Here is a 15,339-nt window from a genome sequence, read left to right on the forward strand (position 1 = left end):
TGAAGAGATCGAGAGGTAGAGATGGTCCCACTAGGCGTGCCAGAAATTCGTAACAACATATTCTCGCGTAGAGAAAAACAAATAATCAAGGAATTGCGTAACAATAAAGTATTTAATTTTAATAAATGATGAGTGTTACAATCTCTATAATATTCCTCTGATTCTTTAAGAATATAAACTATCTTGATGAGCTTGATTTTTTACTTTGATTCTAGGGATTGTAAAACTTGGTCATGAATCTCCTACTTGAACTTGAATTTGGATTTGATCACGAACAAGTAATTTGATCTTGAATGCCTTGGTATTTGATTGAAATTTTTACCTCCTATAGCAAAGGTTAACACCTTATTTATGTTAAATAAATACCATTTAAAAAAATTATATTCTATAGATACCTTTTAAGGTTTATAGCAAAATATTTAATTTTGGTTACTTCCTAGCCCTAAGCCACTAAATACGCTAATCAGTTACACTATTTTCTTTCTCTCTCTACTTTGATACATCCCATTCTCTTTCCCTATCCCATTAAACTTTCCGATCTCCCCCTCCTTCCACCGATTTTCTTTGTATCCCTTCCCACTTTTCCCTCCCTTTACACCAGCGTGATGATCGTTCTGCCGCCATTTTTGGTTGGTTTTCCGGTCGCCGAAAAACCTCTTTAAGACCCTCTTTAAAGGATACTGCTTCGTCCGAGTTGATGCTTTTACAAATCTCCTTCCCATTGAAGAAATCTTGAAGTAATTTCTGAACTTTGGGAATCCTAGTTGATCCACCGACGAGAACCACATCATGAACACTGCTCTTATCCATCTTGGCATCCCTCAAACACTTCTCCACTGGCTCCATACACTCCCTGAACAAATCCATGTTCAGCTCCTCAAATCTCGCTCTAGTAATAGTCGAGTAAAAATCAATACCTTCATACAAAGAATCAATCTCAATTGTGGTCTGTGCAGTCGATGACAGAGTCCTCTTCGCCCTCTCACAAGCAGTCCTTAACCTCCTCAATGATCCTTCCGCCGCCTTTTTTTTAAATTGTAATTCAATGTATCTCGCTGTATTTTATTGTATTCTCTGTCTTTTTTTTCATTGTATTTCAATGTATCCCGTTGTATTCTATGTATTTCATCGTATTCACTGTCTCGCTATATGCCATGAATGTATTCATAAGTTTTTTTTAATTAATATAATTTATGTATTCAGATGTATTATATAATTTCTCTGAAGATTGCTATGTTTTTGGGGTATTTTTTGGTTGAGAATCTTTTTTATAATTGAAAATACAAATTTTGTGTGTTATAATTGAGTTTGTTGAGTTATATTAGGAGTCTATTATGTTAATTGATTCACTTTCCGTTATAAAAATAGTGTAATCCCCTATTTCACGCCGTGAATGCAGTCGAATACAATAATCTATCCAGCTGCAATCCCATGTTTCACTCCATGAATACAGTCGAATACACTCGAATACAACAACTGATTAGCTGGACTTCCCTGATTCACGCCTATTTTTGCTACTGTATTCATGAATACAATAGCTTAAATACATCAAATACATCTTATAGCCACATAAAAGGTATCTATAACCCGTAATATAACAAATTGTATCTATAGATGGCTAATTACTACTAAAAGATAATGCTTTATGAAAATTTCTCTATTTGATTTGCCTTCGTTCTTGATCTTGAACTTGGACTTGTAGCTGGAGTGCTTGGACTTGTAGCTGGAGTGCTTGAACTTGTAGCTTGTAGAGAAATCTGCAGCTTTTGATCCACGGGCTCTCTGCTTGCTTCTTGTCTTCTAACTTTATGAAGACTTCTATTTATAGTTGTAAGGAGTGTTGTAGCTCTGTGATTTGATTGGTCCGTTTGAACTGACTAATACCATCTAGACACTTGGCACAACTCTATTGGTTGTTGATTTGACTTGGTATGCCACCCTCGTGGCATGATTTAATTGGCTCATTTATTTGGCTTGAATTGCCACATCACTTTGCACGTGGCATGATTTTATCGGCTCGTTCTTTTGACTTGGATTGCCACATAACTTGACATGTGGCATGATCCCTGACTTTAAGATGGGCTAATAGCCATTTGGACCTTGGGCTAGTGAAGTGGGCTTATTATTTAATTTGTAGTACAATTAAATAGACTAGCCCAACACACACACACACACACGCGCGCACATATATATATATATATATATATATATATATATTGAATTTAAATAATTAGCCGAATTACTAGCCACAATATTTGTTTGGACTAATGTCCTGAATTTAATATGGTCCAAATTATTTATGGATCTAAATCCAATAAAATTTAAATGCTTACTGTAGTGACTAACACATCCATGATTTCTGGCCTATCAAAAGAGGGCAGATCAGATGAAGCTTTCAGATTATACAATCGGATGATAGAGCCATGCCTAACAGTCCGTCTTATTACATAACATGCACTTGTGGATAGCGTTCATGGTTGAAATTTATTAGGTGAGAAATTGTTCTTTACTACTTGTAAGTTATTTCACTTCATGTAAATTGGATTTAGCTAATTGTGTGGCAGATTGTTTTGTACTTCTTCCTAATGTTGTATGTGAGACATGCTGCAGAGATTCTGGTTCCTAGCTTGTTTCTGCAGCCGCTTCATCAAAATCTTTGGGCCTTGGTAGGTTGTAAATGAAGATTCTGACTTAGTTTTAACAATATGAAGATAATGAAGTCCTCTTGCTGATCCTATGCAAATTTCAAGCCTTTTTTGTCCAATTCAAATTCAAAAGGTTTGAGTCATAGAGATGATCCTTAAGAGTTCCGCGCTCCATGTGCTCGTATGTTATCTTTTTAATATAAGGTTCGTAAGTAATTATCATCTCATTCTTTTCATTGCAGTACCCCATCATATGCCTTCGCCATTTTCCAACCTTAGTGAACATGTATATACTACCTACTAGTAAAAGCATGGGCCCACCATATAAATAATTATTTCAAGTGTATACTCTAATTATTTTATAAAGAGCATTGGTAACTAGGGATTTTGACGCATTTTATACTCCTTCTTGCTCATGCTTTGATGAGAAATTAATACAAAATAGTCCCAAAAGGCTCATAAGTTGTGCTTGATTGCAGGTTTGATCAACAAAGTGACAAGGTGTCAAAGATCAGCTCAAAAGGAGTGGAACTTGCACAAGTGCCAAAGACAAGACAAGCTCATGCAAAATAGGTCCAGTGCGGCCGCACACCACTTTGTGCGGTCCGCACTAGGAGATTCAGAGAGCAGGTATTCAGGCTAAAAGGCAATGCGGCCGCACTAGATTTAGTGCGGTCCGCACTGGAGTCCATGCGGCCGCACTACTATTCTGTGCGGTCCGCAGAGCTGAGATTCAGAGAAGTTGCAAGATGGAGCTTTCAAGCCAATGCGGTCCGCAGTCCATTTTGTGCGGACCGCAATAGAAGTCACCGCGGCCGCAGTCCATTCTGTGCGGTCCGCGGAGCCTGAGTTCAGAGAGCTGGATATTGAAGCCAAGAGTCCTAGTGCGGACCGCGATCCATTTTGTGCGGTCCGCACTAACCCCGCAGGGGCATTTTTGTCCAGATTTTTCAGCCTAGTATAAATAGCTTGTTTTTCCATTTTTAGGGTAGCAGATATTGTAATTAAGCAGCTGCACTCGTGGGTTCGACTTTCTAAGCCATTTTGGGCAATTTTAGCTACTTTTAATCATTGAATCTTTGTATTTAACTTAGTGATTAATTATTATGAGCTTCTCTTCATCTATTTCTTGCTTTTCTTCTTTAATTATGAGTAGCTAGACCCATAAGCTAGGGTTGTAGCTCAACCTCAGTGTGGTAATTGATGGGTCTTGTATTTAGGGCTAATTTGACTATGGGTGTTTGTTATTTGGGTCAATTTCATGATTAATTTCTAAATTAGTGGTTGCAAACACTAGTTTGTGTTGAGTTGACTTGAGCTCTTCTTGAGAAAGAGAGCCTAAGTCTCCGAAATTGGTCCAACAATGAATTGGGGTGTACTCAAGAGATTGATACCCCCAATTAAAAGGTTAAACCTCGAGAGAGTAATACCCGAATTAAATCCTAGTTGCTTGTGTAAATTTTCATACCCAATTGGTCTTGAGAAAGCCAATTTGGGCAAAATCACTCGAACCACCGAGAGGTGTAGAGTGGGTAAAGTCGTGAAACGGTTATTACATACTCCCCAAACGTGTCAAGCATGCCTTAGATTCAAGTACCCGTCAATTGACCACTTAGGCGGTAGTCACTACCCTAGTGCATTTTAAACCTATTTGAACAACTCGTAGCATTATAACTCTTAGCATTATTTAGTTGCAATTACCATTTGTAGTTTGATAATAGTAGAAGTAAACAAAAAGCCCAAAAATGAATAGAAGTGTAATTTGGAACACATACGCAATCCTAAACTAGATAGATACTCGATTCCAATTTCTAGCTCTCTGTGGATATCAATCCCGACCGAAAATCGGGTAAAAGCTATTGCGACCCTCTCTTGCTACTTTTTAGTAGTGCGGAGTTAGCAGCGATCACTTTTTGGCGCCGTTGCCGGGGAGCTAACGGTTTTGGCTATCTATCTAGTTAGATTTGTGTTTTGTTCTTCTTTCCTTCTTGTTACTAATTTGTGTGTGTCAATGCTTCAGGTACCAAAATGGCTTTAAATTCTAATGACCCTCTTGGAAATGTGAATGCGGGGGAGGAGGTAGATGACATTGGAGAAGAAGAGGTGCCTCTTGTACCTCAAGGACAACGTAGAGGCCGCCAGGCTAATGTAAATGACAATATTCCAGACCCTCCTCCGCCACCTCCAAGAGTGGCTCCCAGAGTTCTCCCCAACCAAGGCTATGCGAGTAATATTGTTCCGCCCCGGATTCGGGCGGGCAATTTTCAAATAACCAACGTGATACTGACATTATTGGACCAGCGTGGGTATTTCACCGGTGATCCCACTCAGAATGCGTACAAACATCTCAAGGGGTTCGTGGATACCTGTTGGGGGGGGGCAAGCAAACCAATGTGTCCGAGGATGCACTTCGATTGAGGCTTTTCCCTTTCTCACTTAGGGGGAAAGCATTGGACTGGCTTGAGCGACTTCCCAACCGTTCCATTACAACTTGGGATGAGTTGGCGGATAAGTTCATTGCCAAATTCTTCTCACTGGGACACATGGCAGCACTACGGGATGAGATCTTAGCCTTCAAGCAGGAGCCTACCGAACCATTGCATGAGATTTGGGAGCGATACAGAACTATGGTGAAAGAATGCCCCAACAATGATATGACAGAGGCAATGATACAACAAACCTTCTATCAGGGCATCAATACAACAAATTAATGCATAGTGAACCAATTGGCTGGGGGTAATTTCATGAAGCTGCCTTATGACGAAGCTTGTGAGATTCTTGATGAAATGGCCGACACATCCTCCGCTTGGCAAAGTCGAGACAATGTGCCTCAGGGTGACCCCATGGTTACTCATTTGCATAAAGAACTACATGACCATGGACAGGCTATAGCAGAACTTACAACTACAATGAACCAATTGGCAAAGGCACAGTTGCAACAAGTCTAAAATCCTCGCCAAGTGAATGCTATGGAGGGTGTTAACATGCTAGTGAACCAAAGAAGGCAAAGAGGTCAACAGAACCAAGGGAATTCGGATCAATTTGACAATGATGGAAATGGATTTCAAGATGATGGCTATGATGAGCAAAATGAGGAAGTGCAATACGTGAATAATTACCAAGGCCAAAGAGGAAATTCTTCCAACCAACAACAACAATGGCGATCCCAAGGCAATTGGGGTAACCAACAACAAGGCAACAATAATTGGAACAATCAACATCAAGGGAACAACAATTGGGGAAATCAAAATAACAACCGCAAAAATCAAGGAAACTGGGGCAACAACAACAATTGGGGTGGAAATAACAACAACCAAGGCGGGCGGAACAATAACCAAGGAAATCAGGGGCAAGGCTTTCAAAGGCCCACAATGTACCAACAACCGAGCAATCCACCACCCTTTCCTTCCCAGGGTCCTAGTTCATCCAACAATGAAATGGGTAGAATTGAAATGATGTTCGAACAAATGATGAAAAAGAATACGAATTCCGATGCGCAATTGGCTTCTCACAATACTTCAATCAGGAATTTGGAGGTGCAACTAGGTCAAATCTCTCAGTCTCTAAACACGCGCCCTAAGAGTGCTCTACCAAGTGATACGGTAGTGAACCCAAAGGGAGGAAGCAATCATGTTATGGCTGTGACAACTAGGAGTGGACGAGGCAGTGATGTAAATGCCTCCACACAAACGCAAGTTTTGGGTGGAGAAGTTGAGTTGCAAGAAGATGAAGTTCCTTTGGTGGTTGAGAATGTGGTTGATGAAAATGTGAATGAAGAAGTGAGGATCAATATTCAAGATGCCGAGGTGGAAACACAAAGTGACGTGAACCCGTCTAGGGAGCACGTAATTGACATGCCGGAGCCGGTTGTGCCAAGAGCCAAGGCACCTTTGCCTAGACCACGTCCCCCTTATCCTCAAAGGCTAGCCAAGCAGAAAAGTGAGAATCAATTCAAAAAGTTCATTGACATGATGAAGAGCTTATCCATCAATGTGCCTTTGGTGGAGGCTTTAGAGCAAATGCCCGGTTATGCTAAATTCATGAAAGATTTGGTGACAAAGAAAAGATCCATGGACTGTGAAACTATCAAGATGACCCACCAAGTTAGTGCTATAGTACATTCAATGGCTCCGAAATTAGAGGATCCCGGTGCTTTCACTATCCCCTGCACTATAGGGAGTGCAGACTTTGCTAAAGCTTTATGTGATCTTGGGGCAAGCATCAACTTGATGCCCTACTCAGTTTTCAAGACTTTGGGTATTGGGCCTCCGAGGCCAACTTCCATGCGATTGCAAATGGCAGACCGATCTATGAAGAGACCATTGGGTATTGTTGATGATGTGCTCGTCCGGGTGGACAAATTTATCTTGCCAGCTGATTTTGTGATCTTGGATTGTGAGGTAGATTATGAGGTCCCGATCATATTAGGGAGTACCTNTAGAAGTCACCGCGGCCGCAGTCCATTCTGTGCGGTCCGTGGAGCCTGAGTTCAGAGAGCTGGATTTTGAAGCCAAGAGTCCTAGTGCGGACCGCGATCCATTTTGTGCGGTCCGCACTAACCCCGCAGAGGCATTTTTGTCCAGATTTTTCAGCCTAGTATAAATAGCTTCTTTTTCCATTTTTAGGGTATCAGATATTGTAACTAAGCAGCTGCACTCATGGGTTCGACTTTCTAAGCCATTTTGGGCAATTTTAGCTACTTTTAATCATTGAAGTTTGTATTTAACTTAGTGATTAATTATTATGAGCTTCTCTTCATCTATTTCTTTCTTTTCTTCTTTAATTATGAGCAGCTAGACCCGTAAGCTAGGGTTGTGGTTCAACCATAGTGTGGGTAATTGATGGGTCTTGTATTTTAGGGCTAATTTGACTATGGGTGTTTGTTATTTGGATCAATTTCATGATTAATTTCTGAATTAGTGGTTGCAAACACTAGTTTGTGTTGAGTTGACTTGAGCTCTTTTGAGAAAGAGAGCCTAAATCTCCGAAATTGGTCCAACAATGAATTGGGGTGTACTCAAGAGATTGATAGCCCCAATTAAAGGGTTAAACCTCGAGAGAGTAATACCCTAATTGAACCCTAGTTGCTTGTGCAAATTTGCATACCCAATTGGTCTTGAGAAAGCCAGTTTGGGCAAAATCACTCGAACCATCGAGAGGTGTAGAGTGGGTAAAGTCGTGCAACGGTTATAACATACTCCCCAAACGTGTCAAGCATGCCTTAGATTCAAGTACCCGTCAATTGACCACCTAGGCGGTAGTCACTGCCCAAGTGCCTTTTAAACCTATTTGAACAACTCGTAGCATTATAACTCTTAGCATAATTTAGTTGCAATTACCATTTGTAGTTTGATAATAGTAGAAGTAAACAAAAACCCCAAAAATGAATAGAAGTGTAATTTGGAACACATACGCAATCCTAAACTAGATAGATACTCGATTCCAATTTCTAGCTCTCTATGGATATCGATCCCGACCGAAAATCGGGTAAAAGCTATTGCGACCCTCTCTTGCTACTTTTTAGTAGTGCGGAGTTGGCAGCGATCAAGCATCCATGTTTAATTAATTAATATACTTTAAGATTGAAATTTGACATACATGTTGATTTAATAAGAACTAACTTCACTTTCCGGTTAACCATTTGGTTTTAAATTTAATTTTTGGAATCAAACATCAATATTCATGTATCACTCACTAAAAACTCCAAACAGTGTAGTTAGTTTTACTATCCAACAATATTTTGCTTCAATTTTCCTCATATCTCAATAAAATTGAAGTTACTAATGTAGACATACTAAATTTATTGGGTCCAATCCATACAAAATTTGGATTAAATTCAATTGGGTGAATTTGGACTTTACAAATTAAATTAGTCCATTTTATTATTTTCAAGCCCAAGGTCCCTGTTATCTTAAGGCCCAAACTAATGCCATGTATCAAGTGACATGGCATGTCCAGTCAAACTCAAAGCCAACAAGATGACGCCACGTGCGAAATGATGTGGGCAATCCCAATCTAAAATAGTGACCAATCAAGAGTTGCCAAGTGTCTAAAATGACATGTCTTAGCCAATCATAAGCAAGCTTATCACATAGCTTATGTGATAAGTTTGATGACTCACATGATCCAATCAGAATCAAGGAAGAGAGTTCATATGTAGCTGGACTGCCATCCTCTACCATTATAAATAGAGGGGTTACATAACTCTCTGGAAAAAATTCAGAGTTGGAGAAGAGCATTCAGCAATTGGTGAAGGCATCCGCAAATAGAGAGATCAATCATCAAGTGCAAAGTTCTTCTACAAAGAAGTGGTCAACGGAGTTCTTCCCGGAGATCAACCGGAACAATAAAGTACTGCTCGACGTTCTTGGCGATTAAATACATCATAAGGAGTTCTACATCGTCCTACATTCGAGAAAGACGCTTCTCAAGCCCTCGAATCACGGTGAATTTTATAGAGGAGAATCAAGGGATACAAAGAATTGTACTCACAAATATTCATCAATAAAATCTCTTTTTCTTCATATTATTCTTGTTGCAGTTTATTTTCATACTACGAAAATTTGTTGCGAATAAATTTTGGCATGCCTAGTGGGACTAATTGTGCTCTTCATCTCTCCTTCTTTCAAGTTGAAAACAACAAACTTCATATCTACTGCTACAATGTCCTTCCGCAAGTGTGATGTTTCATGCAAAGATGCTACTGCTGCTGCTCTGCTGAGCTCAGTCATGTTGGCCAAATCACTCGAAGCAAGTTCAAGGCTACTGGCTTGGATGGAACTGAACACTTCGCCTCCTTGGAGATGGCAAAGAAGAGCAGATCTCACACGACGTCTGCAACCGCAATCTTTGGGGGCAACACCCCATTCTCGCTATTTGACGAATTTTCTCAAACATCCTCCAACCTTTGGGAAATTGAGGATTTGGTGGATTCTCCAGTTTCAACGAAAGTCAACGCCTTAATGACTGATGCAACTAACGTGGATGAGAAGTTTGCCATGATGGAACAAACTATTGAAGTCTTGAAGAAATATGTTGAAGACAAAGACCTTCAAATCGCTCAACTCATGAATAAATTGGAGGCCTATGCACCTGGAGAGTCGAGTCACGTCCCTCCTCGTTCACCTGGATCCACCTCGCAAAAAACGGCTATTGGGGAATCACTTGCCAAGTTCAACATTCAAAAGGAAAAGCAATCCACTTCAGTTGCGGTGTTATCTGTCCAACAATTGCAAGACATGATAACAAACACCATCAAGAGCTCAATATGGCGAACCATCGCAAAGTTCATTGTACTACTCTAAGCCTTTTACTAAGAGGATTGATCGTCTAACCATGCCAACCAATTATCAACCACCAAAGATGCATCAATTTGATGGCAAAGGGAACCCAAGGCAATATATTGCCCACTCTGTCGAGACTTGTAGCAATGCTGGAACGCATGGTGACCTTTTGGTAAAACAATTTGTTCGTTCTCTGAAAGGGAACGCATTTGACTGGTATATTTACTTGGAGCCCGAGTCCATTGATAGTTGGGAGAAACTTGAGAAGGAATTCCTCAATCGTTTTTACAGTACCCGAAGAACTGTAAGAATGATCGAGTTGACAGGCACCAAGGAAAGGAAGGACGAGCCCGTGGTGGATTACATTAATGATTAATCGTTGGAGGGCGTTAAGTTTGGACTGCAAGGATTGCCTTTCATAAATATCTATTGTGGAGATCGCATTCAAGGAATGCACTAGGGCCTTTTGTACATCCTACAAGGGATCAAACCGCGAACTTTTGAAGAACTTGCAACGTGGGCGCACGACATGGAGTTAAGCATCGCAAGTCATGGAAAGGCATCTCCATTTGCTGATCAGAAGGAGTTTAAGAAAAATGTTGCATCAAAGCACCAAACCAAAGAATCTATGGCGGTGAAAGCAACTTCCGTGAAATTCACGACCAAGCAAAAGGTGAAGGAGGATAAGACCCTAAGTCAATACCCCAAAATGGAGAAACATCGTCCCACCTTGAAGGAATTAGAGGCGAAGGTTTATCCATTTCCAGATTCAGACGTATCCACAATCCTTGATGAATTGCTAGCCAAGAAAGTCATCGATCTCCCTAAATCAAAAAGGCCAGAGGAAATTGGTAAAGTTGGCGATCCAAAATACTGCAAGTTTCTTTGCGTCATTAGCCACCCTACAGAGAAATGCTTCGTCTTGAAGGAGAAAATCATGACTCTTGTAAGTGAAGGAAAAATCATCATAGACATGGATGAAACAACAGAAGCAAATCATGCAAGTATCACGCTCAAAGAAAAGAAGTGTTCAAGGTTGGAGAACGTGTCAAGAACTGCCTTCTTACAATTTGGAAGTTTCGAGCCCGTTGAAGTTGATCTTCCAAGGAAAACTATTGAAGGTTCACTAGAGCTGGACAATCGGTCTAAAGACAAAGACGATGAGGGTTGGACTCTAGTCACTTATAAGAAACAAAGACATCAAGAAGTTTTAAGGCGCCCACTTCCTAAGCCAAGAGCAAAAATAAGCGATGTGGATAAGCTACAACCACCAAGAATTATCAAATCTTTATTAGCAAGAAGATTAACGGTGCCTTATCACCGAAGTTCCGAAAACCCATCACATTGCATGAATTCTTTCCTGGAAAATTCCTTTATGGAGGTCATGTTGGTGCAACTCATGTAGTTTCTGGTACTGATGAAACAAAGGAAAGCAACGATGAGCTTGCTCCAATGAAAAGACAAGAACATCATGATAACAAAAAAGTTGTCACATGTTGTGAAACAATTTCCTTCACAGATGATGACTTGCTGCTGGGGTCTAAGCCACATAACAAACTTTGTTCGTTCTAGGGGCCATTCGGGAACAACATCTCAATCGCATGCTTGTTGATGATAGTTCGGCTGTCAACATCATGCCAAAGATGGTGCTAAAAAAGCTTGGGATCTCTATCGATGAGCTATCCAAGTAACCTAACAATCCAAGGTTTCAACCAATGAGGACAACGAGCCATAGGTATGATCTGCGTGGGATTATCCATTGGTGAGATAAAGTCAAACACACTGATTCACATCATAGATGCTAAAACATCATACAACTTGTTGCTTGGACGTCCTTGGATTCATGAGAATGGGGTGGTATCATCTACTTTGCATCAATGTCTGAAGTACAGAAAGGATGGAGAGATAGTCAAAATTGATGCAGACATCAAGCTTTTCACTGAGATGGAGTCATACTTTGCAGACACACAATTCTACCTAGATTCTTGTGGACCAAAAGTGGAGAAACCATCATCAGTCGACGAAGCTGATGTCAATTCAGAAGACGAAAATTAGGCTCAATGGACTACCGCCAAGCTGTCTAAGAAGAGAACTGAAGAAGTCTCCATTAAGCTATCATCTTCTGAAGGTGACATACAAACAAAGACTAATAATCTCGTTTTTCGCTATGTTCCACGTGAGCGTCGAAAGAAAGGACAACCTCTGTTAGAAGAATGTACTGCAAAGAAGAAAATGAGTCACATAGCGATATAAGATTTGAAGGAGCATATGATGTCCCAGTTGCACAATTCCCATCCGTGAATTGTGAGTCTACTAAAGGCAATCTCCAAACTGATAAAATAAAAGGGCACTTTGATCCTAAGGCGTTCATAGTGCTTGAAAAGTCTAGCTACGACTTCTCCAATCCATCAAGACTAGGAGAACTCAAAGACGAAGTCACTGGTGATAAGATACATGGGCTCAATGAGTCCTAAATAAAGTTGAGAAAGCAAGGGCACTACGTCGCCACTCCAAAGTTTGGGCTGGGATTCAGTTTGGCAGAGCCTCTTCGAATTTCATCTAAGAGAAGCAAAGAGATAGCTTCATCACAAAACACCTCGGTAGAGGAGATGAACGAAGTTAAGGGCAAGAAAATAAAATAACAGACTTCAGTGGCTGATCGTATTGGAGGCTCAACCCCTCGGGTTTCGGTGTTTGAAAGGCTAAGTCACAAAGGTGAACGTGTATATTCAAAACATCTAAAGGAAGTTTCCACTACCTCAAAGACCACCGTCTTTTGTCGCTTGGGAACCACAAGGAAGTCACCATCTAGAAAGATACCGAAAAAACATAAGGATCAAGTCCATGAGAAGCGAAATCATTTTGAAGTTGTTATTGACAAAGAAATCTGTAGTGCTTTCTCATCACGTATGAAGAGGAAGTCCATTTTGTCAATATCCACATATGGTCCACTGAAGGTGCAAATGAGAACCATTGTTTACACTTGCCAGCCTCATAAAGAAGCAGAGAAAGAGAAAGAAGCCATGCCGACCATCCAAGGAAGTCAAAAAGAAAAGTCAAACTTTGTGGAAACATCTTATCACATAACTGTAGAAGATAGCCCATGCCTTGACGTTGATGATGAAGTACACAAGGCTCCCCCTCAACTAGAAGATGGCGGGAAATCAACTGTGGATGAGCTTAAGGAACTCAATTTAGGCACTCCGGAAGATCCACGCCCCACCTTCATTAGTGCGCTTCTTACGCCTCAAGAGGAGGAGGAATACTCCAAGTTATTGAGAAAGTCAAAGATGTCTTCGCTTGGTCGTATAAGAAATGCCTGATCTTAGTCCTAAGGTAGTCGTTCATCATTTGGGGATCAAAAGTGGAGCACGCCCTGTGAAGGTGTCACAACGCATGTTTCGACCCGAGCTAGTACCATAAATTGAAGTCGAAGTCAACAAGCTTATCTAGGCGGGATTTATTCGAGAGGTGAAGTACCCATCATGGATATCGAATATTGTACCTGTCAAGAAAAAGAATGGTCAAATACGTGTTTGTGTTGACTTTCAATACCTAAACAAGGCATGTCTGAAAGATGACTTTCTGCTACCAATCATTGAACTCATGGTTGATGCTACAACAGGCATGAAGCTATGTCATTCATGGATGGGTCCTCTGGATACAATCAAATCAGAATGTCTCCAAAAGATGAAGAGTGTACTGCTTTCCAAACTCCAAAAGGGATATACTGCTATAAAGTGATGCCCTTCGGTCTGAAGAATGTTGATGCCACCTACCAACGCGCGATGCAAAACATCTTTGATGACATGCTTCATAAGAGGGTTGAATGCTATGTCGATGACTTGGTGGTGAAGACGAAGAGTAGACGTTACCACCTTGAAGACCTTCGAATTGTTTTTGAAAGGTTAAGAAAATTCGACTTGAAGATGAATCCACTCAAGTGTGCATTTGGAGTTACCTCAGGAAAGTTTCTTGGCTTCATTGTGCGTCATCGTGGAATTGAAGTTGATTCCGCAAAGATTGACGCCTTTCAAAAAATGCCCGAGCCGAAGAACTTGAGGGAGCTTCGAAGTCTCCAAGAAAACTTAGCATTCATCCAGAAGTTCATCTCTAATCTGGCGGGATGGTGTCAACCCTTCAATCATCTATTGAGGAAGGATATTGTTACACCCCATGTTTTCGTACATGAAAGTATGTCGTAAGTGAATTGATGAAAGCTCGGGAATGAGATGTTACATCCCGTATTTTCGGACGTTAAGGTTTCGTCGTAAAGTTAATCGACGCAAGCTCGGGAATGAGATTATTTTGAGGTTACAACTACTATGTTATTTCAAACAAGTGATGAGTAAATTCGTGAAGGTGAGAGGGGAAGCAAGTCGAAGAAAATGAATTTTCGTCCAAGTTGGTCTTGTTGGGATAAAATACGGCCCGAGCTAAAATACTCTGTATTTATGGACTAGTGCCATACAAGGTAAAACAAGACCATGATAGTAAGGTGCATAAGGTATGTTAAAAGTGAGTAGTATTTTAAGTAAGTGAAGATAATTCTTAATTATGTGGGTAATTGGTTAATTACCGAGTAACGGAATATTACCTAATTAACTAATAAGTGGGATAAAAATTAAAATTTCCACCCCACCCCACGTGGCAGCAAGCCACTTTTTGGACAAATGATTCATGGTCATTTATGCTTAGGTGGCAACCTAATTCAGTAAATTCAAGACACATTTCATTCCAGGATGTTATGTCAACCTAGTGTATTCATTTCTAAGATCTTGAACGCAAAAAAAACTTTTCATTCTCAAATATTTCAACCAGATTCCAAATCTTATCCTAGCAACGTGACTCTTCACACAAATTTCATTACAGGATGTTAATGTCAACCTAGTGTATTCATTTCTAAGATCTTGAAAGCAAAGCAACTTTTCATTCTCAAATATTTCAATCAGATTCCAAACCTTATCCTAGTAACGTGACTCTTTAATTCCTACATACACAAAAAAATCCAACGAGAATTATTAAAATCATAGCAACGTAAAATTTGGCAGTTCTAAAGGAGTACGGTGCAACCTTTTCCAAGAACATCATACGAATTTTTTCCTACTCCAGGTATGTTAAGTCTAAGCCCTTCTTCATTTTGGCATGATCTCGTCATTACACAAGTTTGATAACGACGCATAAAGAAAAATTAATATACCGGAATATACGTATATTTTGCTAGTCTCACAAGTTACAATATTCTCTTTATCGGGACTTCATATTCATGTAAGTATTTCTTTCTTCCATTCAGGAGAGCAAAAAGTCTATATAAACAGTATTAAATTATTTTCATTACCATCGAGCTATAATTGATGGGCAGGCCCCTATTGGGCAACCTCTGATAAGATGGTAAGTTATATACCGAGCCT

The 15,339-nt window shown here is 40.2% G+C and overlaps 1 protein-coding gene across 1 annotated transcript; it reads right to left on the reverse strand.

Annotated features, from left to right (window-relative positions):
- Positions 1-525: 525 nt before the first annotated feature.
- On the reverse strand, positions 526-2,911 carry LOC109207302 (heat shock cognate 70 kDa protein-like). The gene is made up of 2 exons (XM_019370195.1): positions 2,891-2,911; positions 526-1,023 (listed from the first exon to the last, which is right to left on the reverse strand). The coding sequence occupies exons 1-2, from the start codon at positions 2,909-2,911 to the stop codon at positions 526-528; spliced, it is 519 nt and encodes a 172-aa protein (XP_019225740.1).
- Positions 2,912-15,339: the final 12,428 nt, after the last annotated feature.

Source organism: Nicotiana attenuata, unplaced genomic scaffold, assembly GCF_001879085.1.
Source record: "Nicotiana attenuata strain UT unplaced genomic scaffold, NIATTr2, whole genome shotgun sequence".
NCBI lineage: Eukaryota > Viridiplantae > Streptophyta > Magnoliopsida > Solanales > Solanaceae > Nicotiana > Nicotiana attenuata.